The sequence below is a fragment of the Indicator indicator genome, chromosome 3 (assembly GCF_027791375.1).
Source record: "Indicator indicator isolate 239-I01 chromosome 3, UM_Iind_1.1, whole genome shotgun sequence".
In the NCBI taxonomy this organism is placed as follows: domain Eukaryota; kingdom Metazoa; phylum Chordata; class Aves; order Piciformes; family Indicatoridae; genus Indicator; species Indicator indicator.
In genome coordinates, this window is record NC_072012.1 from 44,832,982 (window position 1) to 44,859,146 (window position 26,165).

The 26,165-nt window shown below is 47.5% G+C and overlaps 1 protein-coding gene across 6 annotated transcripts; it reads right to left on the bottom strand.

The window, feature by feature from the left end:
* Positions 1-82: 82 nt before the first annotated feature.
* On the bottom strand, positions 83-26,165 carry CD9 (CD9 molecule). 6 transcript variants are annotated; one of them, XM_054399490.1, is made up of 12 exons: positions 26,063-26,165; positions 19,605-19,608; positions 17,362-17,382; positions 16,428-16,447; positions 11,290-11,325; positions 10,306-10,408; positions 7,189-7,286; positions 5,953-6,027; positions 4,882-4,974; positions 4,048-4,137; positions 1,462-1,545; positions 83-236 (listed from the first exon to the last, which is right to left on the bottom strand). In XM_054399490.1, the coding sequence occupies exons 1-12, from the start codon at positions 26,126-26,128 to the stop codon at positions 171-173; spliced, it is 756 nt and encodes a 251-aa protein (XP_054255465.1). In that variant the 5' UTR covers positions 26,129-26,165; the 3' UTR covers positions 83-170. The 6 variants fall into 6 exon arrangements, with proteins under 6 accessions (XP_054255465.1, XP_054255469.1, XP_054255466.1 ...); XM_054399494.1 differs by lacking the exons at positions 11,290-11,325; positions 16,428-16,447; positions 17,362-17,382; positions 19,605-19,608 and having other exon boundaries at positions 10,306-10,354; XM_054399491.1 differs by lacking the exons at positions 11,290-11,325; positions 16,428-16,447; positions 17,362-17,382; positions 19,605-19,608 and having other exon boundaries at positions 7,189-7,283.

The window sequence follows — 26,165 nt, forward strand, 5'->3', positions numbered from 1 at the left end:
TCAGTACCAAATAAAGCATTAAAAAGGTAACAAATATATAACTTTCTTTTTTTTTTTGTTTTTTTTAGAAATGCTATCAGAGCTCTAAAGTTAATGAGAAAGGTTTTTATAGTGCAGCAGTGTTGGGGGAGAGGGGGTGGTTTGGGGGTTTTTTGTTGTTTTTCAGCTCTTCAGACCATTTCTCTGCTTCTGCGGATAGCGCAGCACAGAACCATGCTGAAGATCATGCCGAAGATCTGTGGGGAAGGCAAATGCAGGAGAAATCAGGGGACAAGACACCATCACAGACTAACAGAATCACAGAATGTTAGGGCTTGGAAGGGAACTTATGAGGTCATCCAGTCCAGTCTCCCTGCCTGAGCAGGATCACCTAGAGCAGGTCACATGCAAACACACCCAGGTGGGTTTGGAATGTCTCCAGAGGAGACTCCACAACCTCTCTGGACAGCCTGCTCCAGGGCTCTGGCACCCTCACAAGGAAAAAGTTTTCCCTTCTGTTCTCAAGGAACCTTCCCTGCTCCAGCTTGCCCCCATTGCCCCTTGTCCTGTCATTGGACATCCCTGAGCAGAGCCTGGCTCCATCCTCCCAACACTGCCCTGCACATCTTTATCAACAGGAATGAGGTCACCCCTCAGGCTCCTCTGCTCCAAGCTAAAGAGCCCCAGCTCCCTCAGCCTGTCCTCCCAGGGAGATGTTCCACTGCCTTCAGCATCTCTGACTCTGCCCTCGACTCTTCTAAGCAGTTCCCTGAGGTCCTTGAACAGAGGGGCCCAAACTGGACACAATCCTCTATCATCAACACAGGAATGAGCAAACCTGCTGCTCTTCCCACTCCAGGAACCATACTAACACTTTCTGAAGTTCCCACCTCCCACCCCTCCCTTTTCCCCACCCCCAAATTTCAGTCCATTTTCATGGCTCTCCTTCACCCTCAATACTTCCAAACAAATCTGCTACAAACCACTGCCATGCCTCCTAAGAAATCACTGATCCACCCCAGCATGTATTTGCATCCATGTCACACATTCCTCCAGAGAAGGCAAACCAGAAGTGCCAATTTTCTTCCTAGCAACTCTTATTCAGTTCTCTGGCACTCTTTGTTGCAGAGGAAACAAAAGCAAGGATCCTCAAGAGATATTAAGATTGAGGAATGAGCTGGCAACATGACCAGTACATCTCCACCCTGTGCGTATATATACACACACACACAACTGATATAAAACCTCCCCACTGCTCCACTATAAGGAGGCAGATCCTAATCCAAGGCAGAAGCAGGGAGATCCAAGCCACCCCACCCTCTGTGCTGCCTCAGGGGCCTGCAGCACACACCCTGATCCTGCTGGTACATGCCACTAGCAGAATGGGGCTTGGGCACTGCCATGCCAGGCACTGGTCAGCAGTCTTCTGCTGTAAGCTTCCTTTGGCCATGCAGCTACCCTCTACATCATCTGGGAACTCACCATTATGACAGCAATGCCAAGGCCAACTGCTCCAATCACATTCAGTTTTGAATTGAAGACATCATCAATGGCAGCAGGGCATGACTGAAAAGAAAAAAACCTCTTCATTAGTGTTTCCTACACACACATAAAAAGGGGCTTGTTCCTACTTGTTTGTGCTCAGGTCTGCCAGTTCCTGCTGCACCTTTGACCAAGTCTGCTGGAACTGGAGATAAAGACTCAATCTTTGGAATACTGCTTGGACCTGGCTTTATTGTCCCTTATTTAAAGAAAGCCAGGGATGTTCCAACACCAAAACCTGCTGAAGGGGAGATTTAAACTCCTCCCCAGTATCTAAAGTAACTGTGCCTTCACTACAGTAGGATTCCCAACACCTGCAGAGATGCTGAGGTAGATCAGGACCAACAGCAGTTGTGTCAGACTTGGCTTGTTACTAACAGCTGCTAATATTGGCATGGGGGTTGCTGAGCCCCTCTCAAAATACAGATTTGAAGCCACTCTTGATATTGTCAGACACTCTATCAACACATGGTGCATGGGAATGCCAGGATTTCTTCAGCTGCATGCTAGGCTATAGGTAGATTCAGAGATGGGCCAGCTGAAAGCTCCCAGGACAACAAGAATTAAGTGTCCCCAAAGACACTCCATGGTAGACAAGAGGAAGGAACAAGGAACTTTCACAGAGGCATAAACCTTTGAGAGCCTGGTAGCTGCTCAAAGGCTCACCCCAACTCCTGTCCTACTTACTCCAGCAGAGTAAGCTGCAAGCTTTTATTTAGTTTTTTTGCCTTATCCAGTCCAGCAGTAAAGACTCAATTGAGGATTAATCAGCTGGCAAGGATTAATCAGCAAAATCAGAGTATCAATACAGTACTGCTTCATAGAGGCACACAGAGCAGCCACACCACTACATCCATTTCATCTGTCTGCAGTTTTTAATGACCCAGTCCCAGCTGGGGAGAAACACATCACAAGATGAAGTCAACAGATAAAGCTAAAACACACACTCAGAAAAATAAAAGCAAACAAACCCTGCATGCTGTCTCAGCTACTTCTATGTATCACAGTATATCAGGGGTTGGAAGGGAACTCAAGAGATCATCAGGTCCAACCCCCCTGTCAGAGCAGCATCACTTAGGGTAGTCCACACAGGAATGCATCCAGGTAGGTTTGGAAAGTCTCCAGAGAAGGAGACTCCACAACCCCCCTGGGCAGCCTGTTCCAGTGCTCTGTCACCCTCACTGGAAAGAAGTTTCTCCTCATGTTGAGGTGAAATCTTCTATGTTCTGGTTTGAACCCATTGTTCCTTGTCTTATCACTGTGCACCACTGAAAAGAGCCTGGCCCCCTCCACTTGACACCCACCCCTCAGATATTTATAGACATGTAGCCTGACTCATAGTAGATTGCCTGGACAAGACCAACACTGCAATCTAAAGGCAGACTGAAGTGTCTTGGGGTCACATCTCTGAAGGCATAAAAATCACCTGTAGTGAAAGAGCAGCACAAATCATGTGGGAAAATAAAAGAATTCAATTCCTGAATGCTAAAAACCTTATTTTCTCTGGTAAGACTCATATAGGCTGGCTTGGTGCATTAAGCAAGAGCAAAAGGCAGTTGTCAGTGGAATGGGAAAAGAGGGAGTAGAGAAGTGTGGAAGATGTCTCTCCTGTACCTGTGGCATATGACAGAGTGGCTCAGGTTGGAAGGGACCTCAGATCATCTACTCCAACCTCCCAACCATGGGCAGGGACATCTCTTAACGAGACTCAGCTGCTTAAGGACTCATCCAGTCTGGCCTTCAACACCCCCAGGGAGGAGGCAGCCACAGCCTCGTCCTGGGCAGCTTATTCCACAGTATCACCACCCTCATGCTGCAAAACTTCTTCCTAAGCTCCAGTCTAACCCTGTTCTCCCTCAGCTTCAAACCATTCCCCCCTGTCTAGTCTCTAGACACCCTGATGAAAAGTCCCTCTGCAGCCTTCCTATAGGTATTGGAAGGCAGCAATAAGATCTTCTTGGGGTCTTCTCCAGGCTGAACACCTCCAGCTCCCTCAGCCTACCTTCACAGCAGAGGCTCTCCAGCCCTGCAGCAGTATTTCAAGAGGGGAATCCAATACAAGGAACTGACCTCAGTGACACAGTGACCTGAACAGGTCCCCAGTGCATTACTCCTCTTCCTTGCTAAGACTTCAGCCCTGCTGCTGCCTCAAGCTCTACTTCTCTCTAACCCAGAGGGGATATGACAGCTCCCATGCAGCACCAGGAAGGTGCTCTGGGAACAGGAGCAGCCAGGAGAACAGAACACTTTCTTTTTTTCAGGTGAAGTCTTGGCCTTGTGCTGTGCATCCACGTGAGTGGTGGTGACACACAAACTGCACATTTCCTGTGCAAGCTCAGACTTCCTGCTGACCCTGCTTGTTCTTTCCACAGAAGCAGTCTGTTGATTTTCCACAACTGGGCTGATTAGAGAGAGAGAGGGAGGTTGCTAAGTAAGTGTGACGTGGGAATTTCCCCAGGGACTAGAAGGGTTTGTTCAGAAGCAGGTTTCTCATTCTACTCATTGGTGAGTTAAGTTATGCTTTACCATCACAGAAGCTGCCTCAATCAAGGTCTTCTTGGGACAGGTGTCCATTAACATTTGCTCTAAAGGTCCTGTAAGACCACAGCAGTCCAGCTACGAGAGAAAACACAGGAAAAAAAAGCAGAGCCAGGTTAAATAATCCTTTATTTTTGCTCCCTACCTGGGGAGAAGGGGGAAATGGATTACATGAAGTTATAGTACAGACCTTAAGCAAATTACCTTAGAAATCCTGCTTTAAACCTGATTTGTAAAAGCCTTTATTGCTTTAAAAGGACAAGATCCTGAAAGGAAGAGCTGGATCTCATTAAATACATTAACTTTGGTGACAGCTTGTGCTCCCTTACAGACCCCAAAGCCCAAGCATTAGGGTGCCTCCTCCAGATCAACCCCCACAGATCTGGGTTTTAAGAAAACAGGAACTACTTGTGAGCATTTTGGAAGTTCAGAGGGACAAAGAGTCATCCTGAACTCACTGATACTACATAAACATTTTCTCTGCATCATCCTTTGAGTTTCTTCTGGCTCATAAGGTATTAGGTCTGTACAAGGGACTGAATGACTTGTGGCAGTTTTAGGCTGTGCCTGGAAAATATTCCACAGACCTTGAACAGAAAGTGGTAGAATGTAAATAAATTACCATTGGATGAGAAAGGGAAAATAATGATAGGGTCTGAACAATCCCATAGGTAAATCCAGCTTCATTTGCTTTCAACTGAGCTGGTCTGGCAATTTTATGTTGGAGGGGGGAGTGTGGTGATTTCAACCCACCACACTGCCACAAAGAACAGTGCCAACAAGCTGCATTACTGCCTGGTTAAAGTGTGCCCACATACTTACAGCTAACTGAAATGCTTTCAGGGTCTCTCTGGCAGCTGGTTGAGATCTCTTGTTGTAGGTTTCCTTGTAGAATTCCTTTAGCTCATCAATAACCTAGAGGATAGCAACCAGTTAATGCTGTATCACTGCCTTAATTACACAAAAAGAATGGTTTGGAGTCAGTCCTAAGAAATTCTGCAGCCTGCAACACTAATGCTCTTGGCATGTGGAAAGAGAGGGTGGTGGACAGCATTTCTCAACAGGAACAGGTGAGCCTAACTGCTACATTCACTTTAAAAGCCACACCTAAACAGATAAGGTTCACTTTTTCCTTCCAAACCTCTGAGCTTCTAGGAGAAGTCTTTACCCACTGGCTACACAAAAAAAAAAAAAAAAATCCCCTACTCATTCTTGTAACCTACAAGCTGCTGTATTCCCCTGCTCCACAAGACAAGCAGAAAACCAACCCTGATCTACAAGCAACAAGACAGAACCTTGACTGCTTGAGAGCACAGTCCAGGGAAGTCATGTTCTAGATGCAGAACCATTCAGCCTGTAGCTGACCCAGCTCACATCTCGAAGTGGTAAAAGCTTCACAGGTCAGCCAGGTAATGCCTGGAGGGCATTCCTAGCATGCTGGATTCTGGCTTCTCTGCTATAAACTCTAAAACTGTTGAAGAATAAGGCTAAACTCCTGCATTGTTTTGCTGGAGGTCCCTTCTGACCCAAACCATTCTATGATTCTGTGATTATTCCTCTCCCCCAAAATGCTTAGGTAATCAAGTTCTGCCTAGTCCTGATCTAGTGAGAGGTGTCCCTGCCCATGGCAGGGGGGTTGGAACTAGATGATCCCTGAGGTCCTTTCCAACCCTGACAGTTCTGTGATTCTGGTATAGATTTCAGCAGACTGTTGACTTTCTGTGGGCAGTGTCACAGAATCAGAGACTATTTTGGGTCAGAAAGGACCTTTAAAGGTCTGGTCCATCCCTCCTGTCATGGACAGCAACATCTTTCATTAGATTAGGTTGCTTCCTGATACTTCCAATGATAGAGCAACCTGTTGCAGCATTCCAACTTTTAAAAGCAACCTACCTTTTCTTTATTTGCAAATCCCCAGATTGCAGCAGCAATTTCAAGGGCAAAAATGACAAAAAGGAAGAGGAAAAACTGGAAAAGAAAAGAAAGAAAAAGAACAGATCATTAAGATCAGAGAACCACAAAGCAGCATCACACAGGTTTACTGCAACTTTGTCCACTCCCCAGCATCCAAGCTTGTGGTAAGAGTCACTCAATGGAGGTCTGGAACAGTGGGGAGATGAGGAAAGAAGGCACTGCACTGGCTCAGCACTTCTTCCCAGGAGAGTCAGAAAGCCTGGCAGTGTTTTCCAAGCCCTCCTTTTTGATCATTGCTAATTAAAATCAATCACCTGTTAGCTCAGACTTTGAAGCTGCCTAGGTCACTTGGACATCACAACAGCTGACAGCAATTCTCTCCTCTCCTCTGGTTTGTCACATCTATTGCTTTAGGAGTCATCACTTAATACTTAGCTTGCCACCAACTCCCAGAGAGCTAATGGTCCCTTCTTTGTTGTGCATCCCATAAAAGAGAAATAAAAGTGTCATCACTGCAGGTAATTGACTGCCAGGTCCAAGCCACCACTATCATCTGAAGGCCCTTTAAAGATGCTCAGAATTAAAAGGCTAGAGGCATTATTTTGCAAGGAGCACACGAAATGAACTTCTGCCATTACACAGAAGGAGAATTGTTCTGGCCCTGGCTATAGCAGTCATCTTTTATTAACTAAACCTTCTGGTTATTTGGATGAGTAGTTCCACAAGTATACAGATGTGCAAGCAACCCAGCAAGCTCTACTGGTCCCTCCAGTCTGCAAACAATGAAGTTGCTCTCCAATAATTGGCTTGCAGAGCAGTTGTCAACTAGAAAAAGCTCATCCTGTGATTAGGAACAGTAGAGGCTTGTTTCAAGGATCAAATACTACAGCTCTGGGCTCAAAGATGAAAGATTGGACAGCCTTCACCATTCAGGACACAGTGCTTAATAAACAGCATTAATCTTATCAGTGTCTTAGTTTGTGTTCACTCCCAAGTCTTGACACTTCAATATCTGACCATGTCACCAACCCCTGAAGCCATCCTCTATCCAAATAGAACGTGGGCACCTGCATTTAGGGCCAGAAATGGGAACACTGCTTAACACTTGGGCATTCTGTAAGCAAAATGTGTTTACATGAACATTGTGGAGCCTAAACAAATCAGCATGGGAGCCTTTTCTTCACTTACTGTGCTGCTAGAACTTTGACCACTTACCAAGCCAAGCATGCACTGAGATTCCTGCAATGCACCACAGCATCCCAAGAAACCAACCAGCATCATAAGTGCACCAGCTCCAATCAGGATGTAAACTCCTAGGGAGGAGAATTAAAACACAGACATGGAGACAGGCTAGGTGAGATCTCAGCAGCAAGGTATGGATTTAGTTGCTCCCCAAATAACATTTTTAGCTTCTGACAAGGTTTTTAGCTTCTTGACTGAGATGTTCCAAGCAAGAACAGGGTTGTACTTACTATTCAAAGCTCCCATCTCAAGATCTGTGAGGAAATATATTATAGAATCACTGAGCTGTCAGGGTTGGAAGCGACCTCAAGGATCATCCAGTTCCAACCCCCCTGCCATGGGCAGGGACACCTCACACTTGATCAGGTTGCTCAGAGCCACATCCAGCCTGGCCTTAAAAACCTCCAGGGATGAGGCTTCCACCACCTCCCTGGGCAACCTGTTCCAGTGTCTCACCACCTCCACGGTGAAGATAATATTTAATTCTCATTCTCTAACTAATATCATCAGTAAGTTGAAGGTTTTGTTTCATGTGGACCACTACAGCAGTTGAAGTTTCAGAAAATGGGCAAGATAAAGCCATCTAAGATAAGAGATATTTGAAAATTGGCATAGGGCTAGAGTTACCAACTTATCTTCAGATGAAGAGAGTGTTGCAGTTCAACAGCTGGAACTAGAGATTTACTGACAGCTGAGAATTCTTGAAGCATGCTGCCTCTAGGAGAACGGCTATTAAAAGGCATCATAATGCTTTAGGTTGGAAGGGACCTCCAGAGGTCATCCAGTCCAACCCCCCTGCAGTCAGCAGGGACATCTTCCACTACAGCAGGTTGCTCATAGCCTTGTCCAGCCTCACCTTGAAGATCTCCAGGGTTGAGGCCTCAACCACCACCCTGGGCAACCTGTTGCAGTGTTCCACCAGCCTCATGATAAAGAACTTGTTCCTAACATCCAGTCTAAATCTGCTCTTCTCTCATTTCAAACCATTGTCCCTCATCCTGTCACTGCAGGCCTTTGCAAACAGTCCCTCTGCAGCCTTCTTGGAGCCCCTTCAGGTACTGGCAGGCTGCTCTTAGGTCTGTCTGGAGCCTTCTCTTCTCCAGGCTGAACAACCCCAGCTCCCTCAGCTTGTTCTCGTAGCAGAGCTGCTCCAGCCCCCTGATCATTTTTGTGGATCTCCTCTGGACCTGCTCCATCAGGTCCATGTCCTTCCTGTGTTGAGGGCTCTGACATCGGGCTTTAGATGTTTTCCTTCTCTGGTTTAACATCAGGAAAGATGGAATTATTCTATAGCAGTACAAGTCTACACTCCAGCTACCTAACCTGAAGCCTATTTAGAAACAAGAAATAGCATTTTCTCAAACCATATCAAATGTCCTGGAGATCATTATACCCAGAATTTAGGTAGCAAGCATGGTGGAGCACAGAGAGCAAACATTTCTGGGCTAAAAGCCTCCATTTATGCCCAGTCCTCTCATTTTACCCATGGGAACTGTCAGCTTAAGCATTACAGCTGCTAGCTGGTGAGAGCAACAGGAGCTAGCAAGCAAAACAACTCCCCATGGAAAGCAAGAAGGCATCCTTCAGATGGTGAAACATGAGACAAGCACACACCATGTAGAATTAGGATGAGATTTCTACCAATACAGAAAAAATAGTTCTGGCTTTCAGAGAGCAAATCAATACTGTTCAAGAAAGCCATACAGCAAATTGGGTCAGGGCCATGCCAGGCACAAATCCAGGCTGGGTGTACAGGGGGTTGAGAGTAGCTCTGAAGAAAAAAGGAGATTTGGGGATGTTGGTTGAGGAGAAGGCTGCAGAGGGACTGTTTGCAAAGGCCTGGAGTTATAAAACAAGGGGCAATGGTTTGAAATGAGAGAAAAGCAGATTTAGATTGGATGTGAGGAACAAGTTCTTTAGCTCAAAGGTGGTAGAACATTGCAACAGGTTGTCCAGGCAGGTAGTTGAGATCCTATCCCTGGACATCTTCAAGGTCAGGTTTGAGAAGACCCTGCTGTAGTGGAAGATGTCCTTGCTAACTGCAGAGGGGGGTGGACAATCATTATTTTGCTTTCTTACACCCAATAGTGACTTATTTACACTCTTTCACTTTCTCTGCTTGAGCTTTGCAAGGAAAAATTAAAAAGACTGTTTCAAACCATCACACCTTCCCATTACATTTAGAATCAATTAGCATACACAGGGCTGCAAGAGTTGCAAAAGTAAATGTTCCTTCTGGGAGAGACAAAGCCAGAGCTGGAGTTTTGGGTAGCTTAGGTCAGTCACTTTGGAAGAAGAAAAATACTCATTGGTGTCATCTCTGACTAGTGGAAGGGAAACCTCACTGACTCATACTGAGAGAAGTATCAGGAAGAGACTTCCCCTGTGTGTACCAGGAGTGTGTGGGATTACAAAATGCTTAACTACAGTGTTTATAGCTGGGAAAGAAGATGAAGTGATACACAATGCATAAAGGGCCAAGAACCCATGAGCATGACACTGCAGCTGTCTGCTCAAGAGCTCACAACACAGACTTGCCCCCTGTACCAGCCAGGGGAAGCTGCTCTCTGCCCAAGGCAGTTTAGGGCTGTTTTCATAGCATGGCCTAGGCTGGAAGAGACCTTAGAGATCATCTAATCCAACCTCCCTGCCATGGGCAAGGACACCTCTCCACTAGACCAGGGTACTCAAGGCTCCATCCAACCTGGCCTTGAACATCTCCAGGGAGGGAGCATCCCCAACCTCTCTGAACAATCCATTCCAAAGTCTTGCCACCCTCATAGTGAAGAATTTCTTCCTAATACTCAAGCTAAACCTCTTCTCCTTTAATTTAAATCCATTTTCCCTTGTCCTGTTGGTGGATGCTCTTGCAAAAAGTCCCTCTGCAGCCTTGCTGGAGGTTCCCTTCAGGTACTGGAAGGCAATTCTAAGGTCCCCCTGGAGTTTTCTCTTCTCCAGCCTTTTTTTTTTTTTTTTTTGTCTCTAGCCTTCAAAGAAGACAAAGGTCTCTAAGGAGCCTGAAAAAGGAAAAAAAAAAAAAATCAGGGTATAAAGCTGTGATCTGCCACCCTGAGCCCTCTCCTAGCTTACCTGTGTAAAAGGTTGTGTTGTTGGATTCCAGTTCAAAGATGCTTTTGGTCTGTGAATCAAACCGGAGCCAGAGCCCGATCGCCAGCACTGCCGTCCCTGCGAGCTGTAAGAAGCAGCAAGCCTCAAGTTAAAGGACACTCAGGAAAAACCACATTAGGAACAACATCAGAAGCAAACACAGGATACAGCTCTGTTATTGAAGAAGGTGGTGACAACTTAGCAGCAGCAAAGGATGGGGGATACCAAAACAAGAACAGACAGACTTCCTGACAGGAGGCATCTTGGTGACAGTTGTGTTTACAGAGCAAACTATTCTTGTTCTTTACACAAAATACCTGAGGTGCCAAGTTGCAGTGTTTCCACTTGACCCCTCCCCACCCATTGTTTGGTTCTGGGTGGCTGCAATGCCATCCCAAGGCTAAGTGATCCTAAACCTTCACATCCAAGGACAAGTCTATCAGAAGGAAAGAAAAAAAAAGCACCTTGTAGGGCCAAGCTAAAAGTTTCAGCATATGAAAGAGTCTGGTAAAAAAAACATCAGTGTACCCCAGGAGAGAGTTTTGAGGGTGCTCTTTCCTGAATCACAGAATTGTCAGGGTTGGAAGGGACCTCCTCCTAGGGAAGAGAATTTAAACAGAGACATGGAGACAGGCTAGGTGAGATCTCAACAGCAGGGTATGGATTTAGCTGCTCCACAAATAACATCTGTAGCTTCTGACAAGGTTTTTAGCTTCTTGACCTGAGATGCTCCAAACAAGAACAAAAGGGTTGTACTTACAATTCAAAGCTCCCATCTCAAAATTTGTGAGGAAATATAGAGTCAAAGAATTGCCAGGGTTGGAAGGGACCTCAAGGATCATCTAGTTCCAACCCCCCTGTCATGGGCAGGGACACCTCATACTACAGCAGGTTGCTCAGAGCCACATCCAGCCTGACCTTAAAAACCTCCAGGGATGGGAAAAACAATAAAACAATCCCATAAGCTACAGTGCTGAAAGGAAGAGGGGAAAACACAGGCTGCTGAACTAGCAGCATTGCTGTGTACTGATCTGGAACAATGCAATCAAGTTTCAGGTAATATTTAGTTTCATATTGTTAACATCTCTGCCTGTGAGCCTCCAGGTTCCTCTTAACATTGGTGTCTGTCTGTGGCAAGTTGTGGTGTGCATAGATTAGCTTCTGGGTGAAACACCTGGCAGAAGGCATCAGAGAAGTGCTGCAAGAGAGGGAATTGCAAGTGGTGGATTTGCTTTGAACAGACTGCATCCTCTTTGCTTTAAAACACAAAAACCTGGGGTTGTCTTGCATGGAAAAAGGGAAAAAGAAACCAGGGCAAACTAGAAAGCTGGAGAGTGTGCTCCTCAGCTCCTCCTGCTCTCCTTTGGAGACCAGAGGGCTGGAGCACCTCTCCTATGAGGACAGGCTGAGAGAGTTGGGGTTGTTCAGTCTGGAGAAGAGAAGGCTCCAAGGAGACCTTCTTGTGGCCTTCTACTATCAAGAGAACTGGTGAGGGACTTCTTAGGGTGTCAGGTAGGGACAGGATTAGGGGGGATGGATCCAAGTGGGAGGAGCATAGATTTAGATTGGATGTTAGGAAGAAGTTCTTCACTATAAGGGTGGTGAGACACTGGAAGAGGTTGCCCAGGGAGGTGGTAGAAGCCTCATCCCTGGAGGTGTTTTGCAGCCAGGCTGGATGTGGCACTGAGCAACCTGATCTAATGAGAGGTGTTCCTGCCCATGGCAACAGTGCTGGAACTTGAAGTCCCTTCCAACCCTGACAATTCTGTGATTTAACTATCAAAAAAGCTCTCCAGGACTGAAATCCCACACAATACAGCAAACAAACCATTTCAACTTAAGAGTGAGCAACAAGCTTAGAAAGTCTGGAACTTTAATTAGGCAAAGCATGCATGAGAAGAAAAATCCCTCAAAGCCTTATCTCTGATAAGAAGTTCCTTCTAGAAGGGAACAACATTCTTGACTTGTGGCCAAGGACCTGGGAAGTGTTTACTGATGTCAGTATTTAGTGAATGTGGAAGGTACTTCCACAGAAAGCCCCTGTAGGTATAGTCATAGAATGATCTGGGTTGGAAGGGACCTCCAAAGCTCATCCAGTCCAACCCCTATGCAGTCAGCAGGGACATCCTCCACTAGAGCAGGTTGCTCAGAGCCCTGTCCAGCCTCACCTTGAATATCTGCAGGGATGGGGCCTCAACCACCTCCCTGGGTAACCTGTTGCAGTGCTCCACCAGCCTCATGGTAAAGAGCTTGTTCCTAACATCCTTCCACAGCAAGCCAAGCTCCCTGTGCTGTTCCCATGGGAAGCCTGCGAGCCCTCTCTCCCCACAGGAGAGGCAGGCACAGTTTTGCTGCCCATGGCTCTCTTCTCTAGCCTCCTTGGCTTGCTCTTCCAAAAGAAAACAAAACAGGGAGAGCTCTGAAGATTCACTCAGGATAAAGAGGATGGAGGTAAACAAGGGTTTAAGGGAAAGTATATCCCTTGCAGCTTCACAGCAGAAAGCATCCCAAGTGCAGGGCTGAAGGGCTCAGGTATCAGTCAAGAATGAAAAAGAGCTGGTAGAAAAACCAGCATTTCTGGTATGGCAGGCAACTGACTCCCAAGCCTGCCTCAAAGAGGAGCTGCAGGGGTTCAGCTGGCAAAGAGATGAAGTGATAGACAATGCAGAAAGAGCCAAACCCAGACAGAGGGCTCCAGACCTACGTAAAAGGCACTTTGGTGGTGTCAGGGGTGTGTAGGAGCAGGCTTACTCACAAAGCACTCAGCAAGAACAATGCCTGCACTTCCCTGCTGCTCTCCTTGCTAGGGCTATGCTGACCAAAGAAGTTTAAGTCATGCTTCATGAAGGACCTTGACAGTGTGTGACAACAGCATTATTTCTATTTCTTGTGCCTCAGCAGCACCCCAAGGGGAAGGAGAGGTACGAGAAGGGGAGCAGCTCACAGAAAGAAAGTTGCCGCTCTGCCTACGCTCACTGCTACAGCATCACTTGAAAACAGCCTTTACAATCTCAGCTCACTTCAAAAGCCAAGAGGGCTTTGTGATGGAAAAACACTCCTGCACTGCTTCTAACTTACAGTTAAGCCACCCAGTATTTAATAATCCTCTGAGACTCTATTCCCTAGGTCAAGCAGTCCTCAGCTTTTGTAGGCATCCAGAGGAGAAACCCTGCAGCCTCTTCTTGCTTTACTAGGAAGCCATGAATTGCAAAGCCACAGCCTGAGCACACCCAGCTGTCTGCAGCTACCTGTGCTTGTGGTTTGACAACTCAGTGTTCAGGAGCCCAGGGGCATGCTGCAAATGGAGCAGGGCAGAGCAAAGGACTGCAACCTCCAAACCCAGAGCTGATCCTCCTGCACACCTTTAAGGCCAGACTATTCAAATGGGAAAGGAACTAAACCATCCTACAGCCATGTAGGCAATACACCAAGTCCAAGCAAAGCAGAAGGCTCAGCTGCCTTCCAAGGGATCCTACAGGAAGGCTGCAAAGGGACTTTTCATGGTAGTGTCTAACAATAGGACACAAGGGAACGGTTAGAAGCTGAGGGAGAGCAGGGTTAGGCTGGATCTTAGGAAGAAGTTCAATAAGAGGTTGGTGAGACTCTGAAAAGGCTGCCCAGGGAGGTTGTGGAAGCCTCTTCCCTGGGGGTGTTGAAGGCCAGGTTGGATGAGGCCTTGAACAGCTGACTCTAGTTGAGAGGTGTCCCTGCCCATGGTGGGGAGGTTGGAGGAGATGATCTCCAAGGTCCCTTCCAACCAGAGCCATTCTGTGATTCATTAACAAACTGGTTGGTTAACACTGTTGAGGGCAGACATACCCAATATGAGCCCTTTCAAAAACCAAAAACTTAACTCTAGGTGGTGGTGGGCATGATTAAATGACTTTTCTTTTTTCCCTTAATTATGTAGGGGTGGTTTTGGGGGTTGGTTTTTTTTTTTTTTTTTGCATACAAAAGGGCTACCTTGAGGAAAACTGACAGTTTCGTATTTTTTTTTTTTTAGCACAGGATAGATTTATTTAGAAATCAGCAGAGAAAAGCAGTCATCCTGTGAAAAAGTTATGATCACACAGAGCTATAAAATTTCTTCTGGGATCACAGAAGAGTGATAAATACTTAAGGCTAGTGAATTGTTCCACATCACTAGAAAAATGCTAGGATGAAAGCAAGAGGTAATTCTCTCCATGATGGACTAGAAAAATAAAGAGCAGTCCCTTCTTGCAAGAAGGAGACTTTTTGTTCCGCTTTAAGGAAAGCAGCCTTGTGTCTTCTCAGTTTGTGCTCCTCATACCCACAAAGGCCACTGAACTAAAAAAAAAAAAAAAAAGGCAGTTTTAAAGCAGAAGGCAAGAAAGCAAGCTGAAGTGTTAGGTTTCCATCAAAATACTGTGAGGCAAGGGCACCAACACTATCCTCAGAGGAAGAGGCAAGCCCAGCCCCATGGGCACCCACTGCACTTGGCAGCCTCTCAGACCAATCTGGCACACCAGAGGCTGCTACATGGCCACCTCTCTGCTCACAGATGCTATGCCAGAAGCTTTTTGGCAGCTGTATTTGGGTGGGTTTGGTAGCTGTATTTTTCCTTCCCAGCAAAGGGGTGCAGGTCCCTGTGCCCAGGCTGCATAGCAGCAGATACCTTAAAGAGCTGGTTGTTGAGGTTTGGTTTTGGTTTTTTTTTTTTTTTTTTTTTTTAATCCAAGTGTTTTCACAATCTAACAGACCCTGTTTTGTCATAGAGGTTGAGTAAGACATGAGATTTCTAAATAAATCTATCCTGTGCTGAAGGAAAAAAAAAAAGTTAGACTGTCAGTTTTCCTTAAGTTAGACACTTGGTGTACAAAAAACCCCTACAAAACTAAGGGAAAAAAAAGAAAAAGCAGGCTTGGGTATTTAAGAAACTTGGAGGTAGCATGTGCCTGTAGTAAGGAGGGTAGGAAAGGGAACTCAGGACAAAGGAGTTTTAACCAATCTGACCAAAAAGTGAAGTTAAAAGGATACTACTCACTCAATGCATTGGAAGAACTTGGGGAGAAGAACATTCTCATGCCCTGGGCCAAGCATGCCACCCACAGCCCTCCTTGAGCTAAGAGGTGTCCTTGCTTTTCCCCTAACCATCTGACACCTCCCAGGTCCTTTCTGCCTGACTCAGCCCTATTCTGTAGCTGCAATGGACAGCAAGTCAAGGGAGGTGATTCTACCTCTCCTCCACACTTGTGAGACCTCCACCTTGGAGTACTACATCCAGCTCTGGAGTGCCCAACACAAGAAGCACATGAGCCTGATGGAGAAGGGCCAGAGGAGACCCACAAAGATGATCAGAGAGCTGGAGGCAGACAGAGGGAGTTGGGTCTGTTCAGCCTGGAGAGAAGGCAGCTCCATGGAGGCCTTCCAGAATCTGAGTGGGGCTACAGAAGAACTGGAGAGAGACGTTTTATACAGGCCTGAGGTGATAGGACAAGGGACAATGGTTTTGAACTACAGCAGGGTAGGTTTGGACTGGACACTGGTGGCCCAGAGAAGTTGTGCTTAAGACCAGGCTGGATGAGGCTTTGAGCAACCTGGTCTAATGGAAGGTGTCCCTGCCAACAGCAGGGGGGTGGAAATAAGTGATCCTTAAGGTCCTTTCCAACTCAAGGCATTCTATAGTTCTATATGCAAAGCAAGGATAAAAATATCTGGTGGTTATTCTTCTAATCCTTATGGAGATTTCTTGGGTTTGCTCCCCCCCTCCAGTCACATGCAAATACATCCCCATTGCCTCAAAGGCTCCACTCCTACAGGCATCTTTCTGCTTAGTGCAACACTAAACCCACCATTTTTTTGGTCTGTTTCCTTTTCTTACACAGCCCTGCACCTCCTCCTGCTAAGGACTTCCCTTTTCCCACCCATCCAGCCCCACACTTTGACAAATGCTTTCTCCAGAATCAGCCCTTTCCATTGCTGTGGTTTCCCTCTACACAGTTCTGCTTCTGAGCACATCTGAAGGTGTGTCCCAGTACTGATCTTTGACACCCTGCCTTTTTAGCCTTCCATGTGCCAACAGATAGCTGACAAAGGATCTGTATCACTGCAGAGCACAGTCCTGACCTGCTTAAGGCCAACACCCCAGCTCTGCCTTCCTCACCTCACAGGGTAATGGATATAAACTCCAGCACAGGAGCTTCCACCTCAACATGAGGAGGAACTTCTTCACTGTGAGGGTCACAGAGCACTGGAGCAGGCTGCCCAGAGAGGTTGTGGAGTCTCCTTCTCTGGAGACTTTCAAGCCCCATCTGGATGCATTCCTGTGTGACCTGTGCTAGATTCTATGGTCCTGCTCTGGCAGGAGGGTTTGAACTCAAAGATCCCCAGAGGTCCCTTCCAACCCCTAACATCCTGTGATCCTGTGCCTACAGTTGGCTAACTTCATGAACTGGGAGCCTTCAGGAATGCTTTTAATCAGTTCCCACTGCATTTTTCCTTTATCATCTCACGTTTCTTACACATGGGTCTCCTGGCAGGTTTGCACAGGGGGGGTTAAGATTTAGATTTAAGGAGCTCTGTGTGATCAGGTATTAAAAGCTTGAGCTTTTCAAACTGGAAAGTCCAGTTTTTAACATATGCATTGTGGTATCATGCTTTGGGAAGCTGGAAAGTTTCTTTTAGGTTTAACCACTGTTTTGCAAGGACCATTTTGTTCACTCCCTTCTGACCTCATTACCTTGATCCACCTCACAAAAGGACAATCCCCAAACAAGCACCTACCTGCTGCAGACACCTTACAGCATCTTGCCTTTCTATGTCCAGAAACACTTCTCAAGGGGCTCAAGGTCCAAGCAGTTGTCAAGTGATAGCTTAGAGCTAGCTGGAGCTCCTCTCCTATGAGGACAGACTGGTACAAGCAGTGCTGGGGCTCACCCTAAGTATGACAGGACCTTAGCTTTTTTTTTCCATTGTGCTTTTATTTTTCACTGCCAGCCTGTTGCTGGCAGGAAGCAGATGAAGGTGGATGAGGGGCTGGAAGGATATGGAACATGTCTGGAAAAGGGCCATGAGGACGATCAGGGGGTTGGAGCTCTTCTCCTATGAGGACAGACAGAGAGTTGGGTTTGTTCAGTCTGGAGAAGAGGTTTCAAGGAGACCTTATTGTGGCCTTCCAGGATCTGAAAGGGGCCTACAAGAAAGCTGGGGAGGGACTTTTTAGGGTGTCAGGACTAGGGGGAATGAATCCAAGCTGGAGGAAGACATTAGGAAGAAGTCCTTCACCATGAGGGTGGTGAGACACTGGAACAGGTTGCCCAGGGAGGTGGTGGAAGCCTCATCCCTAGAGGATTTTAAGGCCAGGCTGAATGTGGCTCTGGGCAGCCTGATCTAGTGTGAGGTGTCCCTGCAGGGGGGTTGGAACTGGATGATCCTTGAGGTCCCTTCAAACCCTGACAATTCAGAGGGGAACTCTTCTCCTTACTCCATCACCCACTAGGGTAGTACCAGCCCTTCTTCCACTTCCACAGCACGGAAGATCTGACTCAAATCTTCCTCTGCATGAGGCAGACAACTAACTGACTGTGCAAGACTCTGCCATGGCAAAGGGATTGAGAACATTACAAGCAGTAACAAACTGTCTGTTTCTGTTCTGTTACTTGCTGGCCCTCTATAAATAAAACCCCATAAACAGTAAGTACAGATGAGGTTCACCATCAAGCTAAACCCCTTAATTACAGGATTAGTGTCATCCACAACAGCTAAGGTTTGCAAACTTCTGAAAAATACCCACCCAACCACTTTCCTAACAGATGCTAGCAGTTGTATAAGAAACTGCAGCTATTTCCAAACTCCTTTTTAAGAAAAAAAAAAAAAGTAGCTTGCAAAGGGAAGTATTTTCTTGCTTCTTAGGCTGGCTTTGAGAATGTTGTGGGCTAAGTTCATGTCACAATTTATTGCAATAAAATGGTGCTTCAGTACAGTAGGAGCAGCATTACAGAATTCCTGAACCACTGCCAAGACTAGTGCCCATTTCATACAAGTTCCTATTCAGAAGCCAGTTGACTGTGTTTGCAATTCAAATTGCAAACAGGAGCTAGGACTGCTAGAACTCGAAGTACAAGTAGCTACCCATCAGGTTTCTCAAGACAACACCCTCCAACTCCATTCCTGACTTCACAGCACTAACTAGAACTAAAATACATTGAGCTGAGCCCCAGCAACAGTTTGATTCTTGCACTGCAGGCAGCAACTGAATAATTTGATTACAGGAAGAAAACAAGTAGCTATTTTCTGTTGCTTGTGTGTGCACACAAACACACACATGCATGTTTCAACATGTACAGAGAAGGGCCACAAGGATGATCAGAGGGCTGGAGTTCCTCTCCTATAAAGGACAGGCTGAGAGAGTTGGGGTTGTTCAGTCTGGAGAGAAGGCTCTGAGGAGACCTCAGTGTGGCCTTCCAGTATCTGAAGGGAGCCTACAAGAAAGCTGGGGAGGCAGTTTTTAGGATGTCAGGTAGGGATAGGATGAAGGGGAATGGATCCAAGCTAGAGGAGGGGAGATTTAGATTAGACATTGGGAAGAAATTCCTCACCATAAGGTTAGTGAAACACTGGAAAAGGCTGCCCAGAGAGGTGGTAGAAGCCTCATCCCTGGAAGATTTTAAGGCCAGACTGGATGTGGCTCTGAGCAACCTGATCTAGTGAGAGGTGTCCCCACCATAGCAGGGGGGTTGGGACCGGATGATCCTTGAGGACCTTTCCAACCCTGACAATTCTGTGCTTCTGTGATATTTCCCTGTCTATCCTGCAAATCTTGATCTGAGCCCAGAAGACCCTCTACAGAATTCAGAGCACAGAATTGCTCCTGGCTGCTCCTGTAGCAGACGAGATTATGGCTCTGAACAAAGTCATGGGTATCTTGAAGTTACAGACAGAAAAGACCCCTCCAAGCCTAATCTTGCTCATCTTGCTCCAGCAGGCACTCCCACAGACAACTGCATTTGTTTACAACACAAATCTCTCTGAAGAGCAGAGAGCCAGGACAAGCTGGTTGCTCTGTAGTGCCAGGGAGCAAGAAAACAAACTTCTGAAAGGTTCAAGATGAGCTCTGAGCATATGCTACAGCACCTCCTCAACCAACAGCACAGTAAATGAAATATCAGCAGCAGATGTTTTCAGATTCCACACAACTCACAAGGGAAAAACCCCGAGGTTTAAGTTTAATGATGCAAGGCCCTTGCTTTTGTTCAGCAGCAGCCAGCCAACCAGTGAGATAGCAGGCAGGCTGCCATGCCAAGTGCTCACACTGCCTGCACTGAGCTGCTCAGCAGAGCCAACAGCTTCACCAGGAAAACACTTAATCACCAGGGCCAACAAGCCTGAGCAAACCCCACCAGTGCAGGGAGCTCAGCTCGAGGCAGTCACTCCTTACACAACTCAAGGTAATCAAACATGTGCTCATGCTATGGGTGTTCAAAAACCAACCCTGGCCAGACCACTCCACTGCTCGGCTTTAAAGCACAGCATGTGAAGTTTCCATTGATTTCTTGCCAAGCTCAAGCCAGCCTGGCAGGAAAAAAAAATAAACGAAAATCATAGAATCAACCAGGTTGGAAGAGACCTCCAAGCTCATCCAGTCCAACCTATCACCCAGCCCTATCCAATCAACTAGACCATGGCACTAAGTGCCTCATTCAGCCTTCTCTTGAAGATCCCCAGGGATGACGACTCCACCACCTCCCTGGGCTCCTCTCCTCGCCTTCCATCCAGGCCACAAGCACATTTGGACTGAAGCTCTGGAGTTCCAAAAGTTTCAGAGAATATCTTGCCAGTGAGAAGCACACCCAGCCTGGCCTTGCCATCAGGCCACTTATCACAGTCTAGCACAGCATCCTGCAAGGGGGTTCCTCCAGAAGGGTTATCAGAGCATGGCAGGCAGTGGCATTTCCAAGGATTAACCTCCCAGTTTGTATGTTGAGGGCTTACAGATTGTGCAAAGACACAGACAGTACCTTTAGAAAATTAAAGGCTGCTGAACACCATCAGCTAGGTGCCCTTGGAGCTACATAATCCACACCACCTGCTGGGGAGACATCACCAGCCCAGAGCCATGTCCTCTTCTTCCAAACCTTCCTCTTCTCAGACTCAGGCCTCAGTTCTTGCTCACTGTACAGTCAGGCCCTAACTACTATCTGGCCAGTCATGATCTTACAGACCTCTAGCACATTTCCCCGTTTCTAGGCTAAAGAATCCAAATTCACTCAGTTGCTGGTAGCAGAAGCTCTCTTCTTATCCCAAACATGACCACTGTGTTCCTTCTCAAGATGGGCAGAACACCAGAGCAGCCCACAGCACACCATGGATTTACACAATGGGACCATCTTTTCCTCTTCTTCAGGTCATTGAATGTTGAAGCTGGTTTTCCTCTGAACATCCACCTGGTGTTTTTGTGAAGCCATCAGACTCTTTCCTCCCAAGACTTCATTGCTGCCACTGAACCAAGGAGTTCATAACTCCAGGCTCCTTCCTGCTCCTGCCTCCCAGATGTTACTTGAGGTCTTTGGCAAGTGTCACACTTCTCACACAGCCTGCTAGGTTAGCCTGCACCCATCTGCATTGCTGGGAATAACAGGTGCTGCTCAAGCACCAAATTGTTACTTCTCATGCTTGTCCAGATCAGCTGGGACTGTACTGCTTACCATGCAGTTGACTCCTGCATGCTAGTTTTGCCAGTTCTCTCCACTGCAAGAGAGCTCCACCTCAACTCAGCCCTGCCCCTGCTCAGCCAACCATTTCATCCTGCCAGGATCTTACTCCAAGACTGCTTAATTTCCTTAAAAGCCCTGAGATTTCCAGGAGACCCCAAACAAGTGAACTAACACCCAGTGTCCCCTTCCTCTTTCCAAGGTCCAGGGCTTCTAAAGGCTTCAGATGAACAGTTCCACATACCCCAGAATGACAGCAACCAAAAAACATCCAGCCTCAAATCCATCACATTCCAGCCCTCCAGCACGGAGGTGGGAGGTGAGCAGGAGGCTTCACCCAGTCACAGTGAGTGAAATGCTGTATGAACCTGGAGAGCTGTTAACCAGCAACTACTGTTGTTGTTCCACCATCTTTTCATCACAAGCCTGTGAGGGATTCAGAGACAGGTTAGAGCACAGAACTTTCCCAAGGTTTTCCCTAAGCACCCCCAGTAGGAGAAAGTCCCACAGCACATCACTCCCAACATGCTCCTGCATGCCTGAACTGATTGCTTGACTCCCCAGGAAGCTCCCTGGTCCTAATGTTTCTGGAGAGGGATGTCATAGTTGGGTTTGCTCTTGCAAACTATCTCTGAAGCTTTTTCTTTGGCTATCCTTATCATAGTGCTGCCTTTGGCTTGCCAGCATTTAGGAACCTTTATCTCTTTCCCCTCAGCATAACTCCAGCTTTGAGTTTCCCAGGTTTTGTTTTAATTCTCCACCCCCCCCAAGCTATTTCATTTTTTTGCTTCCCCTTGCCCTCACACAAATCTCTGATGGGGTCAAACACAGCAACCTATCATCAATCTACAAATATCTACAGGTTTGCTGCAGGCCATTTAAGTTCCTCACCTGTCCTTTTGAGGCAACTTATAAAAAAAAAAAAAAAAAAAAGAGTCCTGTGTGTAAAACTTGATCACAGCTTCACAGGACCTTGCAACTGGATGAGGCACTTAGTGCCATGGTTTAGTTGATTAGATGGCATTGGGTGATAGGTTGGACTAGATGATCTTGAAGGTCTTTTCCAACCTGGTTAATTCTGGGATTCTGTGAACTTCTCTTGCTTCAGGAGGTGCACTAAACCTGACTACATCATCATCATCCCCAAGTAGCACATGGGCAACAGCACCCCGCACCCATGGACTATCCAGAAGCAAGCAAAGGCTTCCTCCTCTTCTTGAGGGGGGTTCCCAAGGCCAAGGGCCAGTCACTGATTGTGCCTTCAGTTTTAGGATCAGGGCTGCACTCAGGCATAACACTTCTGTTCAGTTTACTTCCATTACTTTATCAGCTTTTCACATCTCCAACACCATGAAAAACACTAAAGCCTTTATCAGGGTTGCTCCCTCCCTCTAGTGCTGCCTGCCCCAAGTTACCTTTCTTTTTACACTGAGACAACACAGCAGTTTCACCTGAAACATCAAGTTTCTGGATTACATAGAGAACTCCTTCCTGACAGCCAGGAATGAGGTAGTGCTGGACTTGCTGCTCACCAACCAAGAAAACCTGCTCTGGAGTATCTTGGTTAGCGACAGCCTGGGCTGCAGTGATCACAGTATTATGGAATTTGGGATACTGCTGAGCACACTGAAGGTTAGTTCCAAAACAAAGGTTTCAGGTTTGCAGAAGAACAAACTTCACTGTGCTCAGGGCTCAGTTGGAAGTGATCCATAGAAAGTTTCCATGGAGGACAAAGGAGGAGCTAGCAAGTGCTGGGAGTTTTTCCTCAAGAACAATCTCCTAGACACATAAAACTAGTTCAGCCCCTCTAAAGGCAAGGGAATGAGGTGGAACAAGAGATACCCTTGGCTTAATTCTGAGCTTCTGGGACTGCTCAGAACCAAAACAGAAATGTACCAGAGGTGGAAAAGTGGAACATTATCTATTGAAGATCACAAGGGCATTACCAGGGTGTGCAGAGACACAGTTAAGAAAGCAAAAGCTCAGCTTGAACTGGAATTGGCCAAAGATGTTAAAAACTCCATGAAAGGACTCTTCAGATGCATTAACAACAAGCAGAAACAGAAAGACACTCTAGGCCCACTATTAAACAGGAGAATTAAACCAACAACACTGAAAAGGCAGAGGTCCTCAACAGCTTCTTCACCTCTGTCTCTATCAAAGTTCTTGAGGCCCTGGCCATGGGAACCATGATGCAGGTTGATGAAGACACAGACTTACCTGCAATGAAGGAAGAGTTGATGTGTCAGCTACTGCAAGTGTTTGATCTGTACAAGTCAACAGCCCAGATGCCTTCTGCCTGAGGCTGCTAAGAGCTGGCTGATGTCCTTGTGAGGCTGCTGTCTGTAATTTATGAGCAGTCATGGAGATCAGGAGACATCCCTGAAGATGGGTAATGAATGTCTCCCCCCATGTAGAAGAAGGGTTCCAAGGAGGACCCAGGTAATTACAGACCTATTAACCTCCCTTGAATCCCTGGGAAAGTTAAGGAACTCTGGCCTAGATAGGTGGTCTGTGTGGTGGGTGGGGAACTGGCTGAGAGGCTGTACCCAGAGGCTGGTAATCAATAGTTCTTTCTCAACCTGGCAGCCAGTCACAAGCAGGGTCCCTCAGGGATTGATATTGGGCCCAAGGCTGTTTCACATCTTCAGGAGTGATCTGGCTGTTGGGATCAAGAGCACCCCGATGAAGTTTGCAGAGAACTTCAAAATTAATAGAGGTTGACACTCTAGAAGGGAGAGACACCCTCCAGGAAGACCTGGACAGGTTGAATGAGCAGGCTAGCATGAACTTATGAACTTCAATGAAGACAAATGTAGCATCTTACACCTGGGAATACATAACCCAGGGATGCAGCTGAGACTGGGATCCACCAGCTGGAGGGCAACTCTATGAAAAGGGACCTGGGGGTCTTGATAGGCAGCAAGCTCAGCATGAGTGTGCTGCAGCAGCAAAGAAAGCCAACAGGATACTGGGTTGCATCAACCAGGGCATTACCAGCAGAAATAAAGAAGCCATTGTCCCACTCCATGCTTGTCAGGCCACACCTGGAGCACTGAGTGCAGTTTTGGTCCCAGCTGTATACAAGACAGAGACAGAGCATACAGAGAAGGACCAGATGATCCTGGGGTCCCTCCCAGCCTGGCATTCTGTGACCCCTCTGCTCACCCTCCTGGCAAGGCTCAAGGGGCAATAAGTGTTTTCCTGGGCTCTTGCAAATATTCTGCACAGCTTCCCTCAATGGCAGCCCGGTTCCACTTTTTACTTTGCTGAAACTCATTTTTAAGCTGAGAGATGATGAGAACTTAATCCACGAGCATTGTGTCTTCCAGTCATCACATGTGCAATAGTGTAACTGACTCCAGAAGTGGTTTCTTTCCACAGCTCCAACTTAATTTCTTCACATCAGAAGGTGAAAAGAAAGCACAAAGCATTCCTCCGCTGTAGCAGATAGCCCAGAGAAAATTCTTTTTTTGAGCCTCACACTTCACACCTATACACCAGGCACACAGGCAGTTGTGCTGTATGGCCCTGTGCCATTTTCTGCAAGGCAGATGGTGCAAAATTCAGAGGTCCACGGCCTGAGTGCTTGAGAAGCAGCCACAACCTCTCAAGTGAAGCCATGCTTTCTGACACTGCCTGGTAAACACAGGACAGTTGTGCCACGAACTATACTGGAGATACGATTCCCACTGATGCTCCTACACTGATGCTTAGGATTTTCTTTACAGGACACTGCCGAGAAGATCCAAGGCAGAAGCCCCAGCTTTAGCTGAGCCTCCCAACAAGATGAGTCCATACAAACAACGATCACAAGCACCACTTCGGCAGGCAGCAGCTCACCATCACCACTCACAGCCTTCACACCGGAAAAAAATCCAACCCCTCCCGTGTGTCCAGAGAAGGGCCACGAGGATAATTAGTGGGCTGGAGCACCTCTCCTATGAGCACAGACTGAGAGAGTTGGGGGTTGATCAGTCTGGAGAAGGTTCCAAGGAGACCTTAATCATGGCCTTCTAGTATGTGAAGGGGGCCTACAAGAAAGCTGGGGAGAGACTTTATAGGGTGTCAGGTAGTGATAGGACTAGGGTGAATGGAGAAAAACTAGAAATGGGTAGATTTAGATTGGGGGTTAGGAAGAAGTTCTTCCCCATGAGGGTGGTGAGACACTGGAACAGGTTGCCCAGGAAGGTGGTAGAAGCCTCATCCCTGGAGGTTTTTAAGGCCAGGCTGGATGTGGCTCTGAGCAATCTGATCTAGCGTGAGGTGTCTCTGCCCTTGGCAGGGGGGTTGGAACTGGGTGATCCTTGAGGTTCCTTCCCACCCTAACAATTCTATGATTTTATGAGAAGTACCTCCCGCAAAGAGAGTTTCTGGGCGAGCTGCTGGGGGTGGGGAAGCCACCTTCACACCCAGCATCCCCCCACAATGTTAACGGGTGGGATACACACTCAGCCCTACGCTAACCACGGCCTTATGGAACACAAAAAAAGGCGAGAAAAAGCACCGCGCCGGGTGTTTCATGCCCGGCCACCTCCTGCCGAGCGCACAGCACCGCAGCACGTTCAGTGTCGCAACAGGTAAACGGCTGCCGCTCCCCACCGGCGGCCGCTCGGCCGGGGGCACGCCCGCTCCAGCGAGGCAAAGGCAGCTCAGAGCCCTCGGGTGGGGATAAGAGGGCGAGCGGCACCCACTGCAGACCGCCCCAACGCGGGCAGAGCGCCGGGAGCCCCGCCCGGCTACGCGGTGAGCTGCGCAGAGAAGGTGGCGCCGGCCGCCGCCCCGCCCGGGCGCAGGTACCGCGGCCACCCCGGCAGCGGTGGGGGGGGGAAACGGCGGCAGCGTAACAGGGGGCGGGAAACAGTGCCGGGAGCCCCCCCACCTCGCCCACCCCTTCCCGGGTGGCGTGAAAGTGAAGAAAGAAGCAATAAACCCGGCAAAACACAACAAGAGAAACGAAACCTACTGCTCCCGGTGGTTTGCCCTTCCCACCCCGTTCCCATGCGCTCTCTCCCGAGCAGCCCCGGCGGCACAGCCCTGCCGGGCTCCACGGCGACCGTATCCCTCACCCAGAAAATGAAGTTGAAGCCGAAGAGCAGGTACTTGATGCACTTGGTGCCTCCTTTGACAGGCATGGCGGCGGTAAGGCTACGGCGACAAGGACAATCACCA

Bases quoted from the DNA above. Each gene is read 5' to 3' on its own strand.
- CD9 (XM_054399490.1), bottom strand. From the start codon at position 26,128: ATGCCTGTCAAAGGAGGCACCAAGTGCATCAAGTACCTGCTCTTCGGC. The intron at 7,287-10,305 runs GTAAGCTAGGAG...TCTCCTCCCTAG, and splicing joins CAACACAACCTTTTACACAG to GAGTTTACATCCTGATTGGA. The intron at 4,138-4,881 runs GTAAGTATGTGG...TTTCTCTCGTAG, and splicing joins TGAAAGCATTTCAGTTAGCT to CTGGACTGCTGTGGTCTTAC.